The 27,526-nt window shown below is 44.4% G+C and overlaps 1 protein-coding gene across 1 annotated transcript in view; it reads right to left on the reverse strand.

Annotated features, from left to right (window-relative positions):
- Positions 1–11,623: 11,623 nt before the first annotated feature.
- The window catches only part of LOC126342759 (lysosomal acid glucosylceramidase-like), a 170,938-nt gene continuing 155,035 nt past the window's right edge, over positions 11,624–27,526 (reverse strand). The window contains exons 10-11 of the mRNA XM_050001882.1: positions 25,980–26,075; positions 11,624–11,947 (exon numbers count right to left, since the gene is read on the reverse strand). Of these exons, the coding sequence (XP_049857839.1) occupies positions 11,938–11,947; positions 25,980–26,075 (106 nt within the window). The 3' untranslated portion in view covers positions 11,624–11,937. The remainder of the gene's footprint in view (positions 11,948–25,979; positions 26,076–27,526) is intronic.

Here is a 27,526-nt window from a genome sequence, read left to right on the forward strand (position 1 = left end):
ACTGTCCAAAATTATAAACGTCATAATTAACCACAAAGAATAGTTTATAACCTCATAACATAGTCAGATGTATAGAAGCTGGAAGAGAATAACTATAAAAATACTCTTACAAATTAGTTTTTAGTCTACTAGAAGGATTTTGAAGAACGCTACCAAACATGACGACTCTCAAAGACTACATTATATACAAGGGTTGTCCAGAAAGTAAGTTCCGATCGGTCACGAAATGGACGCCACAGTGAAAACCCAAAGAAGCTTTGCACAGATGTGTTGAGTAGTGTCTCTAGTATGACCGTCGATCGCATCAAGACGCTCTTTTCAGTTGAGAGCGCACTGTGAGCAAGTGAAGGTGCCTCCCACAACGATGTCTCCCACCAAGTACGAGGGCCCGCTGGGAGGCCTCGTCTTAATGAATGCAGCCCACCTAACACAACTGCCACGCACTTCCTTCTGCATGGCAATTCTCAGCTGCACTCTGCAGGGGCAGTGAAGACGCTCCTGGAGCCTTTTCAATGGGAAGTGTTCGATCACCCACAACACAGCCCTCATTGGTTCGCCCTGAGTATCATCTCTTTTCACATGAAACGCTGGATACGAAGACAACACTTGGGCGCAGGCTACGCGCTATAGACCAGCGTAGAGAATTATCGGAAAGTACAGGCGGCTGCCTTCTATGAAGATGGTTTTGAAAATTTCGTATAACGCTCCGAAAAATGTCTAAGTAGACTATGCAGAGAGTATCTGGAAAGTGTAGCTAACTCTTGCAGACAAAATGTCTCCGATTTTCACTATGGCTTCCATTTAGCGACCGATGGGAACTTACTTTCAGATCAACTCCAGTATTCGAATTAGACCATCCGACAGATCTCTCAGTTTTCATCAAGATTTGCTGACTTCTTTTCTTAACAAATTATGGCAGAAACAGTGAATCCAGAAAACAATGGGCTGAGCAAGTTCACATTCAAACCGAGAGAATCTCCACGTAAGCTTGTTGATTGGTTCCGTAGGACAGGTGCTTGGTACGCCTCAATGGCTAAGTGGGTATGCGGCTACAGTGGCAGCACTGCTCAATATTTCTGCAGGGGACTGCCAAAAACTAGTGTTCATGCCACGTAGACTCGCTGCACTACGCCGGGCAAGAGGGGGTCCGACACGATATTAGGAGGTATCCTATGACTTTTGTCACCTCAATGTAAGGTGTTTGTATAGTTGGATGTAACACTCCCAAGGATATGCATGCATTTAGATAACAGGAAATAGCTATATGCGGCCAGTCATTTAATGGAGAGAAAAGTACACTACTAGTCATTAAAAGTGCTACACTACGAAGATGACGTGCTACAGACGCGAAATTTAACGGACAGATGCTGTGAAATGCAATGCTTTTCAGAGCATTCACACAAGGTTGGCGCCGGTGGCGACACCTACAACGTGCTGACATCAGGAAAGTTTCCAACCAATTTCTCATACACAAACAGCAGTTGACCGGCGTTTCCTGGTGAAACGTTGTTGTGATTCCTCGTGTAAGGAGGAGAAATGCGTACCATCACGTTACCGACTTTGATAAAGGTCGGATTGTACCCTATCGCGATTGCCATTTATCGTATCGCGACATTCCTGCTCGCGTTGGTCGAGATCCAATGACTGTTAGTAGAATATGGAATCGGTGTGTTCAGGAGGGTAGTACGGAACGCCGACCTCGATCCCAACGGCCTCGTATCACTAGCAGTCAAGAAGACAGGCAACTTATCCGCATGGCTGTAACGGATCGTGCAGCCACGTCTAGATTCCAGAAACAACAGATGGGGACGTTTGCAAGACAACAACCATCTGCACGAACAGTTCGACGACGTTTGCAGCAGCATGGACTATCAGCTCGGAGACCATGGCGGCGGATACTCTTGACGCTGCATCACAGACAGGAGCGCGTGCGATGGTATACTCAACGTCGAACCTGGGTGCACGAATGGCAAAACGTCATTTTTTCGGATGAATCCGGGGTCTGTTTACATCATGAGGATCCTATCCATGTTTGGCGCCATCGCGGTGAACGCACATTGGAAGCGTGTATTCGTCATCGCCATATTGGCGTATCACCCGGCGTGATGATATGGGGTGTCATTGGTTACACATCTCGGTCACCTTTTATTCACATTGACGGCCCGTTGAACAGTGGACGTTACATTTCAGATGTGTTACGACCCGTGGCTCTACTCTTCATTCGATCTCTAAGAAACCCTACATTTCAGCATTATAATGCACGATCGCACGGGCCTTTCTGGATACAGAAAATGTTCGACTGTTGCCCTGGCCAGCTGACTGTCCAGATCTCCCACCAATTGAAGACGTCTGGTCAATGGTGGCCGATCAACTGGCTCGTCACAATAAGCTAATCATTACTCTTGATGAACTGTGCTGTCGTGTTGAAGCTGCATGGGCAGCTGTACCTGTACACGCCATCGATGCTCTGTTTGACTCAATGCCCAGTCGTACAAGGCCGTCATTACAGCCAGAGGTTGTTGTTCTGGGTACAGATTTCTCAGGATCTATGCACCCAAATTGCGTGAAAATGTAATCACATGTCAGTTCTAGTATAATATATTTGTCCAATGAATACCCGTTTATCATCTGCATTTCTTCCTTGTGTAGTAATTTTAATGGCCAACAGTGTAAATACTGTATTTCATGCCAAGGGAAGTCGATCTGACGAGCAAAACAATCTCTCCCTATGCGGGAATCATACGATTTGTATGTCGGTGCTTTGGGACGTACACACTATGAGATATGAAAGTTTGAGTCGGTCCTGGAGGCGATTGCTTGGCAAAGCAAGAAATCCCAGTCCGAGTCCCGTACGGCAGAGATTTTCCATTCGTTATTAGTAAATCTCGTAGCCACTGCGGAATCCAATACGTAATTTGCGAATGCATTTGATAATCTTTCATAATTGCTTAAGCGGTCAAGTGCAGCAACGGCCGAATAAGACGTTTAGCTTTCAGTGTAGGCTTGAAGGTGGTTCTGCAATGTCTATGGGGTATTATCGTACTATAATATGGACTCACTTTTTCAGATTACTGTGAACATGAGTCACGGTGAGTATTTCGACGTTATCTCTTTTTTTAAACATGTTTATCTTACCCTCGATTAAATGGGTGGGTGCACGTACCCATTTCTTTTGATCTAACGGGTACTGAGAAAAAGGTCTCAATAAAAAAAGAATAAGCAAAAACGTTGAGTTATTGTAGAAGTATGTACCATCAGCGCATATTTTTGAAAACTTTATTTAGGGTACTAGCTGTAATGCCTCACTGGCGTCTTCTTCAGGTCCCATTACATCAAACGTCCGTAGTATTCCAGTCTGAAGTGTACTTAATACAGGAACCATTGTTGTAGCTGGATTGCGTGGACGTCTTTCGAATAGTGTGTTCTCTCCGCACACATAACAGAAAATGTTTTAAAGAACTTCTATTAAACACTCTTCGAAAGACTTCTAGTGAAATTCAGTTGCTACAGTGGTTCCTGTGACATGTACGCACACTAAAGGTCTGGCATGAAGTCACGTAGGAGGCTAGCGACTTCTCTATTAATTATACATAGATTTATCCTTAAGCTGACAACGTCGCATAAAAAGTCATACAACAGATGGAGAATGATTTAATCAATCAGCAAGTGACGCGTTTCGGAATTACACCCGTGCATCACCTCGGTTCCGAGAGTTCCTGAACTTCTAAAGGAAATTGGAGTAGAGATCAAGATTTTTATTGCTCATGAAAACCACACATTGCATGTTGTTCCACCATACAGCGAGACCTTCAGAGGTGGTGGTCCAGACTGCTGTAGACACCGGTACCTCTAGTACCCAGTAGCACGTCCTCTTGCATTGATGCATGCCTGTATTCGTCATGGCATACTATCCAGAAGTTGCCCTGTTGGTCCAGATAGTTCCACTCCTCAACGGCGATTCGGCGAAGATCCCGCAGAGTGTCTGTTGGGTCACATCGTCCATAAACACCCCTTTTCAATCTATCCCAAGCATGTTCGACGGCGTTCATGTCTGGAGAACATGCTGGCCACTCTAGTCGAGGGATGTCGTTATCCTGAAGGAAGTCATTCGCAAGATGTGCACGATGGGGGCGCGAATTGTCGTCCGTGAAGAGGACTGCCTCATCAATATGCTGCCGACATGGTTTCACTATCTGTTGGAGGACGGCATTCACGTTATTTCACCTTCCATGACCATCAGCGGCGTACGTCGGCCCCACATTATGCCACCCCAAAGATCAGGGGACCTCCATCTTCCTGCGCTCGCTGGACCGTGTGTCTAAGGAGTTCAGCCTGACTGGGTTGCCTGCAAACACGTCTCCGACGATTTTCTTGTTAAAGGCATTTGCGACGCTCACCGGTGAAGAGAACGTGATGCCAATCCTGAGTGGTCCATTCGGCATGTTGTTGGGCCCATCTGTACCGCGCTACATGGTGTCTTGTTTGCAAGGATGGATCTCGCCATTGACGTCGGGAGTGAAGTTGCACATTATGCGGCCAAGTGCACACAGTTTGTGTTGTAACACGATGTCCTGTGGCTGCACGAAGAGTATTATTCAACATGGTAGCGTTGCTGTCAGGGTTGCTCCGAGCCGTAATCCGTACGTGGCGGTCATCCACTGCAGAAGTAGCCCTTGGGCGGCCTGAGCGAGGCCTGTCATCGACAGTTCCTGTCTCTCTGTATCTCCTCCATGTCTGAACAACATCGCTTTGGTTCACTCCGAGATGCCTGGACATTTGTCGAGAGCTCTTCCTGGCACAAAGTAACAATGGAGACGCTACCGAATCGCGGTATTGACTGTTTAGGCATGGTTGAACTGCAGACAACATGAGCCGTGCACCTCCTTTCTGCTGGAATTACTGGAACTGATCGGCTTCCGGACCCCGACCGCCTAATAGGCGCTGCTCATGCATGGTTGTTTATTTCTTTGGGCGGGTTTAGTGACATATGTCTGTGATACAATATCCACAGTTAACGTCTATCTTCAGTGTGTATACGCTTATCGGTGTCTAATTTTTGATGTCTAATTTTTAGTCACCGATCCGGCCAATATGCCACGTGGAATTACTGTCTTTTCTCTTACACAAAATTACTTACAAAATCTGTACTTCCTAAAAAAAAAGGAATAAATATGCCTTCACGTTAAAATACTTTTTAATCATCCTGCACATCTAAAACCGGAAATTACACTCCTGGAAATTGAAATAAGAACACCGTCAATTCATTGTCCCAGGAAGGGGAAACTTTATTGACACATTCCTGGGGTCAGGTACATCACATGATCACACTGACAGAACCACAGGCACATAGACACAGTTAACAGAGCATGCACAATGTCGGCACTAGTGCAGTGTATATCCACCTTTCGCAGCAATGCAGGCTGCTATTCTCCCATGGAGACGATCGTAGAGATGCTGGATGTAGTCCTGTGGAACGGCTTGCCATGCCATTTCCACCTGGCGCCTCAGTTGGACCAGCGTTCGTGCTGGACGTGCAGACCGCGTGAGACGACGCTTCATCCAGTCCCAAACATGCTCAATGGGGGACAGATACGGAGAGCTTGCTGGCCAGGGTAGTTGACTTACAGCTTCTAGAGCACGTTGGGTGGCACGGGATACATGCGGATGTGCATTGTCCTGTTGGAACAGCAAGTTCCCTTGCCGGTCTAGGAATGGTAGAACGATGGGTTCGATGACGGTTTGGATGTACCGTGCACTATTCAGTGTCCCCTCGACGATCACCAGAGGTGTACGGCCAGTGTAGGAGATCGCTCCCCACACCATGATGGCGGGTGTTGGCCCTGTGTGCCTCGGTCGTATGCAGTCCTGATTGTGGCGCTCACCTGCACGGCGCCAAACACGCATACGACCATCATTGGCACCAAGGCAGAAGCGACTCTCATCGCTGAAGACGACACGTCTCCATTCGTCCGTCTATTCACGCCTGTCGCGACACCACTGGAGGCGGGCTGCACGATGTTGGGGCGTGAGCGGAAGACGGCCTAACGGTGTGCGGGACCGTAGCCCAGCTTCATGGAGACGGTTGCGAATGGTCCTCGCCGATACCCCAGGAGCAACAGTGTCCCTAATTTGCTGGGAAGTGGCGGTGCGGTCCCCTACGGCACTGCGTAGGATCCTACGGTCTTGGCGTGCATTCGTGCGTCGCTGCGGTCCGGGCCCAGGTCGACGGGCACGTGCACCTTCCGCCGACCACTGGCGACAACATCGATGTACTGTGGAGACCTCACGCCCCACGTGTTGAGCAATTCGGCAGTACGTCCACCCGGCCTCCCGCATGCCCACTATACGCCCTCGCTCAAAGTCCGTCAACTGCACATACGGTTCACGTCCACGCTGTCGCGGCATGCTACCAGTGTTAAAGACTGCGATGGAGCTCCGTATGCCACGGCAAACTGGCTGACACTGACGGCGGCGGTGCACAAATGCTGCGCAGCTAGCGCCATTCGACGGCCAACACCGCGGTTCCTGGTGTGTCCGCTGTGCCGTGCTTGTGATCATTGCTTGTACAGCCCTCTCGCAGTGTCCGGAGCAAGTATGGTGGGTCTGACACATCGGTGTCAATGTGTTCTTTTTTCCATTTCCAGGAGAGTATAACTTCCTTCGGAGCATGTACTACACACGACCGTACCATTGAGAAACTTGGTTCTGTTTCCCTAAGTTGGTGTAAGCATTCTGTATCTCCAAGAGGAAAGACGCGCGGAGAATACTCCGTTCTGATTGGTCAGTTTTCTTTAAGGCGAATAGAGAAACATTATTCTCTCGCGTTACTCCACGCTCTTCATGACTGACCAACCAAGAAATAACACACTTTCGAACTGTACTTTTTCCCGAAACAAACATTTTACATTTTGATATTTTCTTTATACTTTGTTATTAAATATTTTCATTTGCATTCGAATTACCTTTCCTTTTATCATAAACTTACTTAACATGTTAAGATACAAAATTCCCTGTCATCTGCACACAGTGTCTTAAAATTTTCTCACGCTAGTTCGTACAGCGTTTGTCAGTAGAACAACGATCTAGATTTTTACTTTAGACTACATTCACGCATCATTCACATTAGTGAAAGCATATACAAAACTGTACAAACGTAAATAAACAAAAAGTCTTCAAGAAATAAACAGAACAATTTACAAAAACATTCTCTTGACCTGTTTCTTGGATGTCTCTGTGTACTACTGTACTCTGGTGGATGAAAATTAGAACTACGTACCCGACTGAAACCATTTCAGACCATCTGTCACTGTGCACCCATGAGTCGTTCTCCTGATCCACAGGCTTTTTTTTGACAGGAACGGCGGAGTTTCTGACATTCCTAAAACGGCAGAAAGTTGTCATTTTGACCTATTTTCGTATTTGACTTAAACAAGTACTTTTTTAGTGCTTGTTAATACATACTTTATTTCTAGTAATCACAACAATTATTTATAATTTACTAATTTATTTGAACAACAATGTATCATATAAATTTATTGTTGCTACTGCTAACAAGTTTTTAACTATAGATTTTAATTTATTAACTATTCATACAACCTTCCAGGCACATTTTACACTCACATGTGTTTTACAAACAGCTCTGTATTACTTTTCGCTCAAGTAATTTGAAGTTGCTAGATGCACTTAGCACAAGTGATTTCTGTTTTACACACACATTTTCTACACACAGCTTTGTGGCACTTTACACAGTTTTCGCTGGTCTTGTTGCCTATTCAGAGGCTGATTTCGAACTTCCTCCACTTTCTAGGTGATTTAATCCCATATTCTCTTCCTTTGCCTGATGGTCTAGCTCTTCCGTTCCCTTGAGTTCATTTACCAGCTGAAGTATGAACTTCTTACTTTCCATTTTCTTGTTCGTTACTATGTTATAGATGACCCATGCATTTATTGCCACTATGTCCAGTATGTTGTAGAAGACATGGATTGGCCATCTACTACATACAACCTTCATAGCATATTTACAAGTCATTTGATCAGCCACATTCACTCCGTACTTTGTTGCATTGTAGAACATTACGGTTTCTGGTTTGTTCAAATGGTTCAAGTGGCTCTGAGCACTATGGGACTCAACTGCTGTGGTCATCAGTCCCCTAGAACTTAGAACTACTTAAACCTAACTAACCTAAGGACATCACACACATCCATGCCCGAGGCAGGATTCGAACCTGCGACCGTAGCAGTCGCACGGTTCCGGACTGCGCGCCTAGAACCGCGAGACCACCGCGGCCGGCTTCTGGTTTGTATTTCCTTCCTTGCTTATTGCTACTTCAGCATGCAGCATACTCAGAAGAATGACATTTTTATTCTTCTTTCCTTGGTATACAGCCAAGTTACGGTCTGTGTTGCCGCTATTGTGCAGTATTATGGTGGAGTGAATTTCAGCATTCTACTTCCTTACTTCATCGTGGCTTTCACAGCGGATCTTGTTCATTGTACCAACTACTAAAGTTTTCTTTTCTTTGAATATTTTTGCAAGTTGAAGAGATGTAAAGTTGTCTGTGGTAACATTTCTTCCTTGATTTACAAATGGCTCCATGAGACACAGAACGATGTACTCTCCAAGTGGTTGTTTCTCTCTATGCGTGTCCTCTTTGCCGAGGTATGGGAAAGCATTACATATGCACTTTGTCGTTACATCCACAGCCAACAAGAATTTCAAACCATATCTGTTTGGTTTGTTGGACACGAATTGAGTAAAGCTGCATCTTGCTTTGCTTGGTAACAATTGCTCGTCATTGGTTATATTTTCTACAGGGCGTTAGGTGTGGATACTGTTTACATTGAACTTTCCCCAAATTTTAGATACAAGAGCGAATTTGTTGCCTGCCAGGCGTTCAGCCCTGGTTGATTTTTCATCGAAACGGAGAAATCTGAGACGCTCCTGAAATCTGTCGCTTGGCATAATGTCCTGATAAAAGCAGGCCCCCAAGAGTGAGACCAGAGATCATCCACAGACATAACTTTTGTGCACAATACAACCCGAACATACACGATGGTTATCAGTTTCTCCATTCATTGTATTTTAGTTCTTTTCGAGGATTTGATTTTGCGTATTTCTTCATGAGACGTAGTTTTTGATGCATCAAAAATTATACGGAAGGCACTGATGACAGAGCTGTCTACTCGTTGGCAAACATAAGCAGTGGGACCTCCTCTCTCATTCAGGACATTCACAGCTGACCGCCTTCCAGAAGATGAATAATTTCTAATCTCCCACACAGTTGCATCCCATGCAATAATCTTTGTAGACGCTTCCAACTGTACCTGCTGTGGTGAAAGAGGCGATGATTGCTATGGATGTGAAACGTTAGGTATGTTTCATTTGAAGTCTCCTGAGTGCTTACGCCAAATTTCCCTCACTTCCATCACATAGCGTAGACGCAGGAGAGTTTCAAAATGGCGTCTGTAAATAATGTACGTTGCAAGCAACGTGCCGTCATTGACTTCCTCACTGCAGAGAAAGAGACTGTGGAGAATATTCAAAAACGCTTGTGCAAAATCTATGGAGCATCTGCTGTCGACAGAAGTACAGTTAGTCGCTGGGCATGGAGGGTGGAGTCATCAGAAAGCGGTTCGGCGGAGCTAGACGATTTGTCATTCGCCATTCGTGGAAGACATTTTGAGGAGTGAAGAGGTGATTCACACAGTGAAACACTGGCTCCGTCACCAGGACACGGAATGGTACGGACAGGGCATACACGCCCTTGTTTCGGGTTAGAGGAAGGCCATAGAACGTGATGGAGATTACGTGGAAAAATAGGGTGTGTAGATAAAACACCATTCTTTGCTGTGTGCAGTTCTCATATGTTCAATAAAGAATTGCTGAAGGAAAAAAATTACGTTCATTACTTTCTGGGCAACCTTTGTATAAGAACCTTTATCCCAAATATTTTTATTTTTTTCTGGAGCTTTTAGATTTAGCTGTTTCTCATCAAATATTTCTGACATTCTAATTACATGAAACGTAAATACTAGTAGCCGGTATAGATGTTAATGTTGTGAAAGAGTACAATAAAACTATAATAAACATACACAATTGACCCCCATTGTAATTTCACCGTCAGCAGACAGTATTCAAAAAAGATCTGTATCTGTACTCAAGATAGCAGCCATCAGTACACGTAAGCACATAATGAAACTATAAGAAAAAAACACAACTGATCCGTACTATAAGGTCACCGACAGCATACTGTGTGCTGACAGCGTCCTAACACTACGGGGCAATTGTGTTCGTGTTTTTTTACATAGTGTTATTATGTTTTACATATTTGGCTGTCTTGGCTGCAAAACTTTTTTGTTCTATGCCGTAGTTTAGGACGACAGCAGATAATCAAACACATCAGAATCAGCTATAAAACAAAAGAACAATGAGAAATCGAAGACTGATTTATATTCTACAGATTTCAAAATTATTTACTTCAACTTTACAATGTCATCTCTTTTCGTATAGCACAGCAGAGCGATCGTAAAGTTACTATGAGTATAATTGTTATAGCTTTAGAATAATTTCGTAACGAAAGTCACGTGATACGATTTCGCTGAATGCATAAAACATGATGTAGTGCTTACTCTCGCTTGAAAACCTTTGTGTATGTTTATTATAGTTTTATTGTACTTTTTTTACATCATTTGGCGGGGTCTATCTTGGCTACAGGTATTTAAGTTTCGTGTAAGTAGAATGTCAGAAATGTCTGCAGCAGAGTTGTATTTTTCTTTCTGTTTTTTTACTTTATAATGTTGTTCTCTTCAGAAATTTGTCTAACTTTTTTCACTGCATCTCTCATGTTTTTCGATAACTGTTTGTGGGAATGTACTCTCTTTAAAATTTTGTATGATACTTCGGACATTTTGTGTGATTTATCAATTCTATAAGAATGCAACAAGTTGATACTGGTTACTCATTTTGTTTTAGAGCACGAAAACGGAATTACTATTTTTAAAGATTTGTACTGTGCGGTTTGGTTTACAATACATGTGAAGGTATTGCATTTTCTGCATTATGTTGACAGTAATTTGACGACAGAAAATTGAACTTGATTCTCAATTTGCTGCAGAGCTTGTGTGAAATATCAGTAACACAATAATTATATGTTCCAAATACTTCTTCCCACTGCAGCGGCCCCACACAAAACATAGCGGTATTTGTCTATCTGTATTTATATGTAACTAAAGTCTTTGTAAAAAGTTCTTCAACTGGTTGGCCAGCTCACCCGATGGCACTGTCGAACTGTACCTGTTTTAAGTTATTCACATTAATTTCTCTTCTCTCACGTTTTCTGTTACCTCTCCAGTATGTGTCGTGTTACACCGCCCGAGAAAATATTTTTGTGTCGTACACCTTTGGTCTTGAAGGATGGGCAATACACACTTATTCCCTTTCCTCCTTGTGTTAGTAAAAGAGACGTAAGGGAAAGAACTCATTTATAATTCACAAATACTAACCATTGTATTGTAGATAATATCGCTAAATAGGTTATTTTTCTTATCTATGGAACTATTAGCGTACTTCATCAGAGGTTGGTTAGCGGGTAGCAGAGGAGATTAATCAATTATATAAAGTAAATTCAGTTTCGACATGATTTTTTTTCCTTAGAATTAAATAACACATAAACGAATATAACCCCACTGGTTTCATGTATACAGTATTGAAGGCTCATTATACAAAATTTATGAAATACGAATGTACTTATAAGCATAGCTTCGAATGAATAATTGGCCCACGAAGTTGGTAACAGCTTTGTATTTGAATTTGAAAAAACTTGCGAATTAAATACAAAAGGAAATAATTCTTCAGCTCTTTTTTATTTCTGTCACTTCCTTTCACAGTTCACGAGGACCAAGTTGCTCCATCGCTATTTCGAATCCAGGTGGTCTGCGTCAGCTGCTCCTGTAAAATAAGAACAGTCAGTTTTCAGGGGGATTAAACGCTGAAATTGAGTTCGGAGTGATGTTTGAGATAAAACCAACTATTTATTCAACAGTTGCACTAGACAAGACATTTTTCCAGCAGCTAAAGCGCTCGAGCGTTGTTCAAATGGTTCAAATGGCTCTGAGCACTATGGGACTCAACTGCTGTGGTCATTAGTCCCCTAGAACTTAGAACTACTTAAACCTAACTAACCTAAGGACATCACACACACCCATGCCCGAGGCAGGATTCGAACCTGCGACCGTAGCAGTCGCACGGTTCCGGACTGCGCGCCTAGAACCGCGAGACCACCGCGGCCGGCTCGAGCGTTGTGCCTCGTGATGCATGTATATAATATAAATTCTCGTATTTCGCTGGAGCACCTGCTCACTGTCTTCAGGCAATGAAATTTGTAATATCACTTTATTTTTTGGCTATATTGATTTAGTTACACGACTTTTAGGCCAACGATTAATGTTGTAAATAAAATGGTAGGCTAATTCATAATCCCTTAGTTCAATAATACAATTCTGTTGCCCCTTCTGAAGAAGGAATATCACGTTACCCGTTCTCTTGAGAATATTTGACAAACAGTTCTAGCAAGATTTTGTGAGAACAAAAACTTGACAACAAATATGAAATGGCTAGTAGTCCTTGAAGGTGAGTTCAGCACATTAAGCCTTATTGGGAAAGTGTTTTCAAGGCGTGTGGTAACTGTGCCTTAAGTGTATGCTGAGTGTATGTGACTGTAAACAGTATGTTTATAGTGATGGACCATGTATTTGTTTTTATGATCACGAGAGGACGGAGAGGGTGTAGTCCAGTGTCGCCACACAGCCAGTTTCTCTCGACCGTCGCGTTCAGCGTCTCCATCCGAGTGATTACCGTCTACAGTGTCACACCCCACGACACGCTGTGGAGGGATTTGGAATTTAATCCAAGACGCTGACGTAAAGTCTGGTGATCTGGAACTTAATCCTGCCCCGTCTCCACGAGGTGCCGACAAAATGCCGGTGGTGAAAGTTTCTTCCGCTACCAGAATCTTGAACGTCAGTCCTCAAGCTGAACGGCACCTCAAATTCGTGCGATAGCAGCCTCGGCCACGGAGAAAGGTTTTAAAATAAACGTAACTACACTCCTGGAAATGGAAAAAAGAACACATTGACACCGGTGTGTCAGACCCACCATACTTGCTCCGGACACTGCGAGAGGGCTGTACAAGCAATGATCACACGCACGGCACAGCGGACACACCAGGAACCGCGGTGTTGGCCGTCGAATGGCGCTAGCTACGCAGCATTTGTGCACCGCCGCCGTCAGTGTCAGCCAGTTTGCCGTGGCATACGGAGCTCCATCGCAGTCTTTAACACTGGTAGCATGCCGCGACAGCGTGGACGTGAACCGTACGTGCAGTTGACGGACTTTGAGCGAGGGCGTATAGTGGGCATGCGGGAGGCTGGGTGGACGTACCGCCGAATTGCTCAACACGTGGGGCGTGAGGTCTCCACAGTACATCGATTTTGTCGCCAGTGGTCGGCGGAAGGTGCACGTGCCCGTCGACCTGGTACCGGACCGCAGCGACGCACGAATGCACGCCAAGACCGTAGGATCCTACGCAGTGCCGTAGGGGACCGCACCGCCACTTCCCAGCAAATTAGGGACACTGTTGCTCCTGGGGTATCGGCGAGGACCATTCGCAACCGTCTCCATGAAGCTGGGCTACGGTCCCGCACACCGTTAGGCCGTCTTCCGCTCACGCCCCAACATCGTGCAGCCCGCCTCCAGTGGTGTCGAAACAGGCGTGAATGGAGGGACGAATGGAGACGTGTCGTCTTCAGCGATGAGAGTCGCTTCTGCCTTGGTGCCAATGATGGTCGTATGCGTGTTTGGCGCCGTGCAGGTGAGCGCCACAATCAGGACTGCATACGACCGAGGCACACAGGGCCAACACCCGGCATCATGGTGTGGGGAGCGATCTCCTACACTGGCCGTACACCTCTGGTGATCGTCAAGGGGACACTGAATAGTGCACGGTACATCCAAACCGTCATCGAACCCATCGTTCTACCATTCCTAGACCGGCAAGGGAACTTGCTGTTCCAACAGGACAATGCACGTCCGCATGTATCCCGTGCCACCCAACGTGCTCTAGAAGGTGTAAGTCAACTACCATGGCCAGCAAGATCTCCGGATCTGTCCCCCATTGAGCATGTTTGGGACTGGATGAAGCGTCGTCTCACGCGGTCTGCACGTCCAGCACGAACGCTGGTCCAACTGAGGCGCCAGGTGGAAATGGCATGGCAACCCGTTCCACAGGACTACATCCAGCATCTCTACGATCGTCTCCATGGGAGAATAGCAGCCTGCATTGCTGCGAAAGGTGGATATACACTGTACTAGTGCCGACATTCTGCATGCTCTGTTGCCTGTGTCTATGTGCCTGTGGTTCTGTCAGTGTGATCATGTGATGTATCTGACCCCAGGAAAGTGTCAATAAAGTTTCCCCTTCCTGGGACAATGAATTCACGGTGTTCTTATTTCAATTTCCAGGAGTGTATTATTTTTATCCATTGTTTGCAGTGTCTCTTCTAAATAAGAAGGAGATTTCCAGAAGAAATGATAAGAGATTTGCTTTATTACCTGAAGATTTTGTTGTGATCCTGCAAAATATCAAATATATTTCTGACTGTACATTGATCCCACCGCAGGTGAACCAACCACCTTGCCGTCGTGGCGTAGCCTGCTTGCCTCAACGATACAGATGGACGTAGGTTCAACCACAACGGAGAGGTATGTATGGAGATGCCAAATGACCTTTCTGTATTGATGTCGTGAATGGATGGCAAGGGGGAAATTACAGATCCGTTTTTCCCCCAAGGACATGCAGCTCAACTGTATCGCGTAAAGATCATGGCATCGTGTTGAGTAAAATATTCCGAAGATAAAATAATCCCCCTGACGGAACTTTGGGCGAGGACTACTCAGGAGACCGAAAGAGGCGGCGCTGTGGTTAGCTCGCGGGACTTAGTTCGGGAGGATGACGGTTCAAACCCGCCTACGGCCATCCTGATTTAGGTTTCCATGATTTCCCTAATCACTTCAGGCAAATGCTCGAATGGTTCCTTTCAAAGGACACAGCCAGTGACCTCGCTGTTTGGCCCCCTCCCCCAAATCAACCAACCAACCAGCCTATTGAGGAAGATGACGTTACCAGGAAAACCAAAACCAGCGTTCTACGAGTCGGAGAATGGATTGTTCAATCGCTTATACAGGTAGTTAGGATAGACAGTTTAAAAGAGGAAAAGGATAGTTGAAGTAAGATTGAATGAAGTTCGGTGAAAGGATGAACAGAGCTTGTGGTTAGGTCAAAAGAGTGTTATTAATACAAAATGGAAGTAGGGATAATGCGCCAGTAGGCCTAGAAATCAGTGAGAAACCAGGACTCGTTTCTTTTATTTTTTTAAAAAAACTTCGCTTTATGAAAAACACGATGTATTTCTTTTTCTGCTTACCCAGACATGTTTTGACATCTTTGTGTCAGATTCTGTGGCTCTGGATTTAACTCTGTAAAATTTCATACAAAGTTCCCATTTCAAGCCTAAAAAGTATGATACGTGCATTTCCTTTTATTTGCTTCGATTGCTCACCTGAAAATACATTACTTGTAAAAATGGTTTGTTTTTAATCTTTTTTTATCGTTTTGAGAGCATGTCATCTGCAAAGTAGTCGTAAAGAAATTTGCTTATTCGTAAAATACTTTTTCAAATGTTGAAATGGCTCAGAGCACTATGGGACTTAACATCTGAGGTCATGAGTCTCCTAGACTTAGAAGTACGTAAACCTAACTAAGCTAAGGACATCACACACATCCATGCCCGAGGCAGGATTCGAACTTTCGACCGTAGCAGCCGCGTGGTTCCAGACTGAAATGCCTAGAACCGCTCGGCAATAAGAAGCAGATGTTTCTGGACATTTCGTTACTATATTTTATATGGCAGAAGCGTCTTTAATTAATTGAATGCTGCAAACAGGGTTTTGCTGCACCGTATTCTATATTCATTCAAGACTTAAATTCCTTGTATCACTGCTTTTTGTATATCTTAGTTCTCGTCAGTTTTTTTAGAGATCCTATTGCGTTTCTGAGGATCTCGAGACCGGTGCCGCGTTGTTTGGGCGGTGGTTTTCTTGTATCAGACGATCTGCATATGTGGAATAAAACGTTTTTTCACAGTAGCATACCAACGGCAATGTAGTTCATGTTGTGTCTTTTGCTAATGATAAATATTGTTTGTTTAGAATGGTCACTTTTGAAGTTAAGAAACCTGAATTTCTGACAGTGAATGGTACATACAGTGGCCGTACAGTTGTACTACGTCTGCATATCGCTGCATGTTGTATGCATAGTAGAGAGGACATACAACAGGCAGCAGTATGCAGACGTAGTACGTCTCTACCGCCACTGTTAGTACCATTCACTGTCAGAAATTCACGTTTTTAACCTCAAAAGTGACTTTTACAAAAAAAAATTATCATTAGCAAAAGACACAACATGAACTACGCTGCCCCTGGTTTGCTACTGTGGAAAAATGTCCGTAGTCTTCACCAACATCAACTATGTAAATAAACAATTCTCCATCCGTAGATGATGGTGTGAACCATCGAAATGCATAGTGGCAAAATAAATCAGTGACTGACGCAGATGCCCATTGTATTTGTATTTGTCAATATTCGCAACCTGATAATGCTGTATTTTATGTACATCTACATCTATATGGATACTCTGCAAATCACATTTAAGTGGCTGGCAGAGGGTTCATCGAACCACCTTCACAATTCCCTCGTATAGCGCACGGAAAGAATGAACACCTAAATCTTCCCGTACGAGCTCTGATTTCCTTTATTTTAGCGTGGTGATCATTCCTCCCTATGTAGTTCGGTGACAATAAAATATTTTCACATTGGGAGGAGAAAGTTGATGATTGGAATTTCGTGAGAAGATTCCGTAGCAACGAACTTTCTTCTAATGATTTCCAGCCCAAATCCTGTATCGTTTCTGTGACACTCTCTCCCATATTTCGCGATAATACAAAACGTGCTGCCTTTCTTTGAACTTTTTCGATGTACTCCGTCAGTAGTATCCGGTAAGGATCCCACATCGCGCAGCAGTATTCTAAAAGAGGACGGACAAGCGTAGTGTAGGCAGTCTCCTTAGTAGGTCTGTTTTTTTTCTAAGTGTCCTGCCAATAAAACGCAACCTTTGATTAGCCTTACCCACGACATTTTCAATGTGTTCTTTCCAATTTAAGTTGTTCATAATTGTAATACCTAGGTATTTAGTTGAATTTACGGTTTTTAGATTAGACTGATTTATCGTGTAACCGAAGTTTAACGAGTACGTTTTAGCGCTCAAGTGGATGACCTTTTCGTTATTTAGGGTCAACTGCCACTTTTCGCACCATTCAAATAGCTTTGCAGTTTCTTTTGATCTTCTGATGACTTTATTAGTCAATAAACGACAGTGTCATCTGCAAACAACCGAAGACGGCTGCTCAGCTTGTCTCCCAAATCGTTTATATAGATAAGGAACAGCAAACGGTTTATAGCACTACCTTGGGGAACGCCAGAAATCACTTCTGTTTTACTCGACGACTTTCCGTCAGTTACTACGAACTTGACCTCTTTGACAGGAAATCACAAATCCAGTCACATAACTTAGACGATATTCCATAAGCTCGCAATTTCACTACGAGCCGCTTATGTGGTACAGTGTCAAAAGCCTTCTAGAAATCCAGAAATACGGAATCGATCTGAAATCCCTTGTCAATAGCACTCAACACTTCATGTGAATAAAGAGCTAGTTGTGTTTCACAGGAACGATGTTTTCTAAACCCATTTTGACTGTGTGTCAATAGACCGTTTCCTTTGAGGTAATTCATAATGTTCGAGCTCAATACATGTTCTAAAATGCCGCTGCATATCGACGTTAACGATATGGGCCTGTAATTTAGTGGATTACTCCTACTACCTTTCTTGAATATTGGTGTGACCTATGCAACTTTCCAATCTTTGGGTACGGATCTTTCGTTGAACGAACGGTTGTATATGATAAGTATCGAGCTATTGCATCAGCATACTCGGAAAGGAACGTAATTGATATACAGTCTGGACCAGAAGACTTGCTTTTATTAAGTGATTTGAGTTCCTTCACTACTCTGAGGATATTTACTTCTACGTTACTCATGTTGGCAGCTGTTCTCGATTCGAATTCTGAAATATTTACTTCGTCTTCTTTTGTGAAGTTATTTCGGAAGGCTGTGTTTAGTAACTCTGCTTTGGCAGCACTGTCTTCGATAGTATCTCCGTTGTTATAGCGCAGAGAAGGCATGGATTGTTTCTTGCCGCTAACATGCTTCACATACGACCAGAATCTCTTTGGATTTTCTGGACAAAGTTTCGTTTTGGAAACTGTTATAGGCGTCTCGCATTGAACTCCGCGCTAAATTTCGAGCTCCTGTAAAGGATCGCCAATCTTGGGGCTTTTGCGTCTGTTTAAATTTGGCATGTTTGTTTCGTTGTTTTTGCAACAGTGTTCTAACCCGTTTTGTGTACCAAGGAGGATCAGCTCACTAGTTTGTTAATTTATTTGTTATAAGTCTCTCAATTACTGCCGAAACTTTTTACTTGAATTTAAGTCCCATTTGGTCTACACTTATCTTATTAATTTGGAATGAGTGGAGATTGTCTCTCAGGAAGGCGTCAAGTGAATTTTTATCTGCTTTTTTGAATAGGTATATTTTCCGCTTATTTTTCGAGGATTTTGGGATTACAATATTCAATCTCGCTACGACAACCCTGTGTTCACTAATCCCTATATCGGTTTTGATGCTGCTTATTAAGTCAGAATTGCGAGGGTCAGTCAAAAAGTAATGCCTCCTATTTTTTTTCTACGTTTAATTGTCAGGAAATTTAAATGCAATTACATAGGTTGAAAACCACAACATTGAGGATCATTTTGTCATTTTTCAATGTAATCTCCGCCCATCTCTACAGTTTTGGTCCATCTTTGAACAAGGGCATGTATCCCAGCACGGTAAAAATCACAGCTCTGCTTCCTAAGCCATTGACGCACGGATGTTTTGACGGCCTCCTCATCTTCAAAATGAATCCCACGATGAGCTTCTTTTAGTGGCCCGAACAGATGGAAGTCTGATGGTGCCAGGTCAGGGCTGTATGGGGGATGAGGCAAAACTTCCCATCCAATTTTGACAATCTCGTCAGAGGTGTGACGACTGATGTGTGGTCTTGCATTGTCATGCAAAAGAAGAACATCTGCCATTGATTTTGTTGAGCGAACTCGCTGAAGACGTGCTTTAAGTTTTTTGAGGGTTGTGACGTATTGAACAGAATTTATTGTGCATCCCTGCTCCAAAAAATCAACCAGAATCACACCCTCTGTATCCCAGAAAACTGTTGCCATAACTTTCCCTGCCGATCGCACAGTTTTGAATTTTTTCTTCCTCGGCGAGCTTGTGTGACGCCACTCCATTGACTGCCTCTTTGATTCGGGTTCAAAAAAGTGCACCCATGTTTCGTCCCCGGTCACAATTTTTTTCAGAAACTCATCTCCCTCCAAACGGAAGCGCTGCAAGTGTTGGGAGGCTATTGTTTTCCTTGCCTCTTTATTCTGATCGGTTAACATTCTTGGAACCCACCGTGCACAAACTTTTGAGTACCCCAATTGTTTAATAATCGTGATCACACTGCCTTTACTAAGAGAAATAATGCGACACACTTCATCTGCAGTCACCCGACGGTCACCACGAATGATGTCATCAACTTGCTGAATGTTGTGTGGAGTCACTGCACTCACCGGCCTGCCGCTCCGCTTTTCGTCAGTCAACGGTGCTTGCCCTTCAGCTTCCTTACAACGACGAACCCATCGTCTAACAGTGCTGACATCCACTGTCACAACACCATACACCTTCTTCAGTCTTTCATGAATGCGTATGGGCGTTTCACCTTCTGCATTCAAGAATTCAATCACACAACGCTGTCTCAAACGAACATCGATGTCGGCCATCTTACAAACTTCTGCTGTGCTGCCACCTGTTGACACAGAAAGTTACTACTGCAGTGGATTGCAGAAGAAGGTTTGAGGAATGGCGCCAAATTCAATTTTTTCACTTAACTTATTTTTTTTAAGTAGAAAAAAAATGGGAGGCATTACTTTTTGACCGACCCTCGTATTTGTTGCTAAGAGGTCAAGTGTGTTTTCACAACCGTTTACTACTCGCATGGACTCATGAACTAACTGCTCGAAATAATTTTCAGAGAATGCGTTTAGCACAATTTCGGATGATATTTTATTCGTACCTCCGGAATTACCCATTTATTTTCGCCAACATACTGTGGGTAAATTAAAGTCACCACCAACTATTATCGTATGAGTCGGGTACGTATTTGAAATCAAACTGAAGTTTTCTTTGAACCTTTCAGAAACAGTATCATCTGAAATGGGAGGTCGGTAAAAGGATCCAATTATTATTTTATTCCGGTTGCCAACAATGACCTCTACCCATACTAGCTCTACTACAATTTCGCGACAAGTTTAACTACTTCTGACAGCAACAAACACGCCACAGCCAATCGTGTTTAGCCTGTCTTTTCAGAACACCGTTAGGTTCTTCGCAAAAATTTCGGCTGAGCTTATATCCGGCTTTAGCCAGCTTTCAGTGCCTATAACGATTTGAGCATCAGTGCTTTCTATTAGCGCTTGGAGCTCTGGTACTTTCCCAACACAGCTACGACAATTTACAACTTTTATACCAATGGTTCCTATATCTACGTTCTTCCTGTGTTCAGCCTGCACCCTTTGTGACTGTAGCCCTTCTTGTGTTTTCCCGAGACCCTCTAACTAAAAACCCGTAACCGCCCAGTCCACGCCACACAGCCGCTGCTACCCGTGTAGCCGCCTCCTGTGTATAGTGGACACCTGACCTATTCAGCGGAACCCGAAACCTAGCCACCGTTTGGCGCAAGTCGAGGAATCTGCAGCCTACACGGTCGCAGGACCGTCTGAGGCTCTGATTCAGACCCTCGACTCGGCTCTGTACCAGAGGACCGCAATCGGTCGTATCGGCTGTGCTGCAAATGGTCAGCTCTGCTTTCATATCGCAAGCAAGACTGGCAGGCGTTACCACTTCTGTTAGCTGGTCGAAACCAGAGAGAATCTCTTCTGATCCAAAGTGACACACATCATTGGTACCGACGTGAGCAACAATCTGCAGTTGGCTGCACCCTGTGCTCTTCATGGCCTCTCAGAGGACCCTTTCCACATCTGGAATGACTCCTCCGGCATGCACACGCAGTGCACATTGATTTTCTTACCCTCCTTGTCAGCCATGTCCCTAAGGGGACCCATAACGCGCCTAACGTTGATTTTCTTACCCTCCTTGTCAGCCATTTCCCTAAGGGGCCCCTTAACGCGCCTAACGTTGGAGCTCGCAACTACCAATAATCCCACCCTCTGCGATTGCCCGGATCTTGCAGGCTGAGTGGTTTCCTCTGAAACAGGACAGGCGAGAGCATCTGGCTCAGCGACAGTGGCAACCACATACAGTACCTGGAACCTGTTTGTCAGACAAACCGGGGAGGCCTTACGTGCGGCCGCCTGGGAAGACTTTCGCCTCCTGCCTCGCCCCGGGGCGACCTCTCACCCGACCACAGGTGAGGGGTCAGCCTCAGTACGAGCAGTAATTGGTTTTTCCACCAGTGAGGACCGATCTCCAGAACGTGCTGGACGTCCGTTGGATCCCCACGGCCGGCCCACAACAGTGGCGCCCATGCACTGCAGCCTCAAGCTGTGTAACAGAAGCCATCACAGCCTGAAGCTGAGAGCGAAGTGTCACCAACTCTGCTCGCATCCGCACACAACAATCGCAGTTCCTGCCCACATTAAAGACCGTGGAAAATTAAACCATTCAGATAACGTACTATCGGCACGTGCTGCGCAACTCTACTGTAGAGCCTGACGAAAACGCACTAACTGTGTGTAGTAATACGCAGATATTCAAAAACCTAACTACCGAAGCACTCAGGTGAATCTAAATAATTTGCCCCTGATTAGGAATTTTTAATATGTCAGAAAATCGGTTTACTTTCTGACGCAAACGAAAACGCGAGAACTGTGGCTATTAGATGATAAATTTACACGCAGAAACTCAAAAAACTACACTGTTAAAGCACATTGATGATACAATTAAATTCGCTCCTGGTTAGGAACTCGTAAATGACACACAAGCGGATTACTTATCTGTTGCTCCGTTTGTCTCTGTCGGCTATTGCTGCCTGAATGAAATAATCAGACTACTTCTTGTAAATAGAAGCCCTTGTTGAAAGTGGAGTAATTCTGTTGTATTAAAGCTTTCAGAGTGGCTTCAATTTCATCAACATGTGCATTTGTTGTGTTCGCTTTTTTCTGCAGTTATCGTTTAACAATGCTGCTTGGTTCCCCTGCTGGCACATTTGTGTACATGGCCACGTGATACGAACGAGCCCAGAAAGGATATCTAGAAGGATATTAACCCTCTTTCAAGATAAGTAAACCAAAGGGGCGTGGTTCAAGGAAGTCGAAACAGATCTACCAGAATTAAATTTATCTTTAAGATATCCAGAATCGTGACCGCTCGAAGAAAAATTACGAACTCATAAAGGCTTCCAGGAAAAGCCGAAGCTGACGACAGGGAAGGCGTGGACACAAGAGAGCGAAGAGCAACACCGGAAATAAATTCAGGAGCACTAGGTGGCAGTTAAAGTTTGGAAAAAGACAGTTTAATTGACGTGGATCTTCATTAGCTGAAACAAACAAAGAGGCCAGCTGCAAGCGAATCCAACGCATCAGCTGGCCTGGATGTTGTTTTCAGTACAGTGGCGGCATGTGCGGCTCCTGTCATCCACAGAGAGGCTACCTATACGTTACAGCATTCTGGATGACAGCACGATGACCTCAGCAGTTTGGTCCTTTAGGATTTCACCCACATTTTTGATGACAGCAACATGAAATACTGTCCGCCATATATTGTAACGTCAAACGCACCGAACATTTCAGTTGGTCAGATACAGCAGATGTTCCTAATATGTTTTTGTAATTGAAACGTAAATTAAAATACTTTTGATGTTCATAAAAGATGCCCAGTGCCTGTGCAGTGTACAGCTGCATGAATTGTAACGATACAGTAAGAATGTCATACTTTTGCTAGGTACCACCATTTTCTCATATGTAAAATTTCTTGTGCGTAATTGTCGTATTTACCAATTTCCTGGATCTTCGCCGTCATTTGGAATTTTAAGCAGACGAGTTTACCAAAGTACATTTCTCTACTGGATTTAGTGTGTCTTAGTGTATCGAATTTACATCTATTTGTCCAGAGCAAAGTTACATGTTATACAATTACTAAAATAGAAATATGAAGTATGTACGTGTATAAATTCTAATTATGCTAGTCTTTATTTTTTTGTACAGAATTCCTTTGAAAAACAAGTAACTAACATAATGATGGGTAAACAACAACAACAAAAGGCGGGTGGGTACAGGCGGCAGCCTACTTGGCATATTTATATATGCTCCTCTCATCTTAGACCTTCTGGTAAATGCTCTTTTCCGAGAAACAAAAATCCTTCCGCGGTATGAGATGAAACACAACAGTCCTACCTTCCTTCTGAATTGTTGAAAGCCACAGAAGCCGGCCGCTGTGGCCAAGCGGTTGTAGGCGCTTCAGTCCGGAACCGCGGTGCTGCTACGGTCGGAGGTTCAAATCCTGCCTCGGGCATGGATGTGTGTGATGTCCTTAGGTTGGTTAGGTTTAAGTAGTTCTAAGTTCTAGGGAACTGATGACCTCAGACGTTAAGTCCCATAGTGGATAGAGCCATTTGAACCCATTTGAAAGCCACAGAATAAAACATGACGCTATAAAACAAGCTTTAGCTCACATATATCGAATTGTCCTCAACAGCAACGATAATTAACCGTCCGAACCGCGTATTAAAATGTTTAAGACTATTTTCTTCTTCTTTCCTTATAAATACCAACGACGTATATAAATATATTTCTTTGATACATACGTACGACAGAAGTTCCTAGAGCGAAGCACGCTAAAAGTTGTCTAAGTCAAAGGTGTAATAACTGTATGTAGAAGTTACACTGAAACTCGGTGGGATCTATAGAGCAGGATATTTCGGTAATAACGACACAAATGCGCGTGGTTTCGTTAAAGTCACCAGAATAATGCAGCAGCTCCCACATCACAAACATCACTCTTGAGATACCTTGGAGCATACACTACTGGCCATTAAAATTGCTACACCAAGAAGAAATACAATTGATAAACGGGTATTCATTGGACAAATATATTACACTAGAACTGACATGTGATTACATTTTCACGCAATTTGGGTATATAGATCCTGAGAAATCAATACCCAGTAGAACCACCTCTGGCCGTAATAACGGCCTTGATACGCCTGGGCATTGAGCCAGAGCTTGGATGGCGTGTACAAGTACAGTTGCCCATGCAGCTTCAGCACGATACCACAGTTCATCAAGGGTAGTGACTGGCGTATTGTGACGAGCCAGTTGCTCGGCCACCATTGAGCAGACTTTTTCAATTGGTGAGAGATCTGGAGAATGTGCTGGCCAGGGCAGCAGTCGAACATTTTCTGTATCCAGTAATGCCCCTGCAGGACCTTCAACATGCGGTCGTGCATTATCCTGCTGAAATGTAGGGTTTCGCAGGGATCGAATGAAGGGTAGAGCCACGGCTCGTAACACATCTGAAATGTAACGTCCACTGTTCAAAGTGCCGTTAATGCGAACAAGAGGTGACCCAGACGTGTAACCAATGGCACCCCATAATGTCAAGCCGGGTGATAAGCTAGTATAGCGATGACGAATACACGATTCCAATGTGCATTCACAAACACGGAGGCGACCATCATGATGCTGTAAACAGAATCTGGATTCATCCGAAAAAATGATGTTTTGCCATTCGTGCACCCAGGTTCGTCGTTGAGTACACCATCGCAGGCGCTCCTGTCTGTGATACAGCGTCAAGGGTAACCGCAGCCATGGTCACTGAGCTGATAGTCCATGCTGCTGCAAACGTCGTCGAACTGTTCGTGCAGATGGTTGTTGTCTTGCAAACGTCCCCATCTGTTGACTTAGGGGTCGACACGATCCGCTACACCCATGCGGATAAGATGCCTGTCATCTCGACTGCTAGTGATACGAGGCCGTTGGGATCCAGAACGGCGTTCCGTATTACCCTCCTGACCCCACCGATTCCATGTTTTGCTAACAGTCATTGGATCTCGACCAATGCGAGCAGCAATGTCGCGATACGATAAGTCTCAATCGCGATAGGCTACAATCCGACCTTTATCAAAGTCGGGAACGTGATGGTACTCATTTCTCCTCCTTACACGAGGCATCACAACAACGTTTCACCAGGCGTCGCCGGTCAGCTGCTTTTTGTGTAAGAGAAATAGGTTGGAAACTTTCCTCATGTCAGCACGGTGTAGGTGTCGCCACCGGCGCCAACCTTGTGTGAATGCTCTGAAAAGCTAATCATTTGCATATCACAGCATCTTCTTCCTGTCGGTTAAATTTCGCGTCTATAGCACGTGATCTTCGTGGTGTAGCAATTGTAATGGCCAGTAGAGTAAAAAACGCACTTCGTATTTGCAACTGTTTCCCGAAACGCGTCGTGCGGGCAATAAATACAGAAAAAGTAACTACCGGTAAAAGTAAATGCTATTGCGTGACAAACAAAACTGTATAACTCTGTTCTAGCAGAGGCCTATGTCGATTAACATGACGTTACAAATCCTGGTGGCTAAGTTTTCAATTACCTTCAAATATGGCGGCACTTTGGCCGGTTTATGTTGTTTATATAGGTCTTTGGTATCAGCTGTGGTGCAACAAGTAAGCAGCTGGCGCCGTCAGTGGCGTACTCACGTGTAGAGCAGGGTGCTCACTGAGTTGGCCGGCAGCGTCAGCAGAGCCTCCCCAAGCGCAGGGTCCCGTACGCGCACCGTCATCTCCTCAGTCGCCCTGAAACACAGCATAATACCAGTGGCGTAAATGGAAGGGACATCCTGCTCCAAAGCCACCTGCACGCCTTCCCACAGCATCGACGCATCGACCGTGGCAACGCAACTGTCAACCTACAGACACGACGTATTTCTGCTAAGAACGGCGGTGTTCGTAGACATTCTAAACAGTTTAGATTCAGTACTCCACACTGACACCGATAATGTGTTCGGATGCTGTATCTTAGCACAGCTGTGACTGAAATCTTCTTCGAAGAGAGAAAGAGAGAAAGAGAGAGAGAGAGAAAGAGAGAGAGAGAGAGAGAGAGAGAGAGAGAGAGAGAGAGAGAGAAGTGCATGTTTTCTCGGACAGAGAGTCATTCACAACACGTACGGGAGCTATTCGGAAAGTAAGTTCCGAACGGTCGCGAAACGCAAACCACTGTGAAAATTTGATTGACCTTTTCACGGATGTGTCAGCCAGTGTCTCTAGTATTCCCGTCGATCGCGTCATGACGCTATTTTCAGTTCTGAATGCACAGAGAGCAGGTAAAGATGCCTGGGAAATAGCGTTTCCCGCCAAGTATGAGGGCCTGGTGAGAGACTTCTTCGCCTGATGTCTTGCAGCCCACATAACACAAGTGTCACGCGGCTCCTTCTTCGTAACAACTCCAGGCCGCACTCTGCAGGAGCAATGAAGATGCTCCTGCAGCGTTTTCGATGGGAAGTGTTTGAGCACGCACAATACAGCCCATGACTGGTTGCCCCTGAGTTTCATCTCTGCTTACATGAACTGCTGACTTTGAAGACATCTAGACCAACGTAGAATATTGGCGGAAAATACAAGTGGCTATCTTCTATGACGAGAGTATTGGTATTGGAAAGTTAGCACAACTCTACGAAAAAGTCTAAGTCGGAGCGGCAACTATGTAGAAAAATAGCTAGACGTTCTAGTTAAATGTTGCAGATGAAATACTTTTTTTGTTTTCATAGCGTTTTCCATTTCGAGACCGATCGAAACTTACTTTCCGAATAGCCCTCGTTAATTTCTTTTATACCCTTAAAAACGTAACAGTGCAATTTTCTTGTAACATGAAGTGAGTAAGCAGCTCGGGTTCAATGTATTCTAAATCGTCGCCTTCTACATTTAACAGGGCAACCCTTACTAAGGGAAAACAGCGTGTGAAACGGAAGGTTATCTGAATCATGTTCAGGGACATTTCCAGGTTCAGGTGTGGACTCTGACCACAATTTATTGGTTATGAACTGTAGATTAAAAGTAGAGAAATCGCAAAAAGGAATTTAAGGAGCTGGAACCTGGATAAGTTGAAAGAAACAGAGGTTGCTACGAGAGCATTGGGCAGTGATTGACTAGAACAGGGGAAAGGGTTACGATAGAAGACGAATGCGTTCTTTTGAGAGATGAAATAGTGAAGCCAACAGAGCACCACGGCACGACTAGTAGAAATCCTT

This window comes from Schistocerca gregaria, chromosome 1, assembly GCF_023897955.1.
Source record: "Schistocerca gregaria isolate iqSchGreg1 chromosome 1, iqSchGreg1.2, whole genome shotgun sequence".
Classification (NCBI taxonomy): Eukaryota; Metazoa; Arthropoda; class Insecta; order Orthoptera; family Acrididae; genus Schistocerca; species Schistocerca gregaria.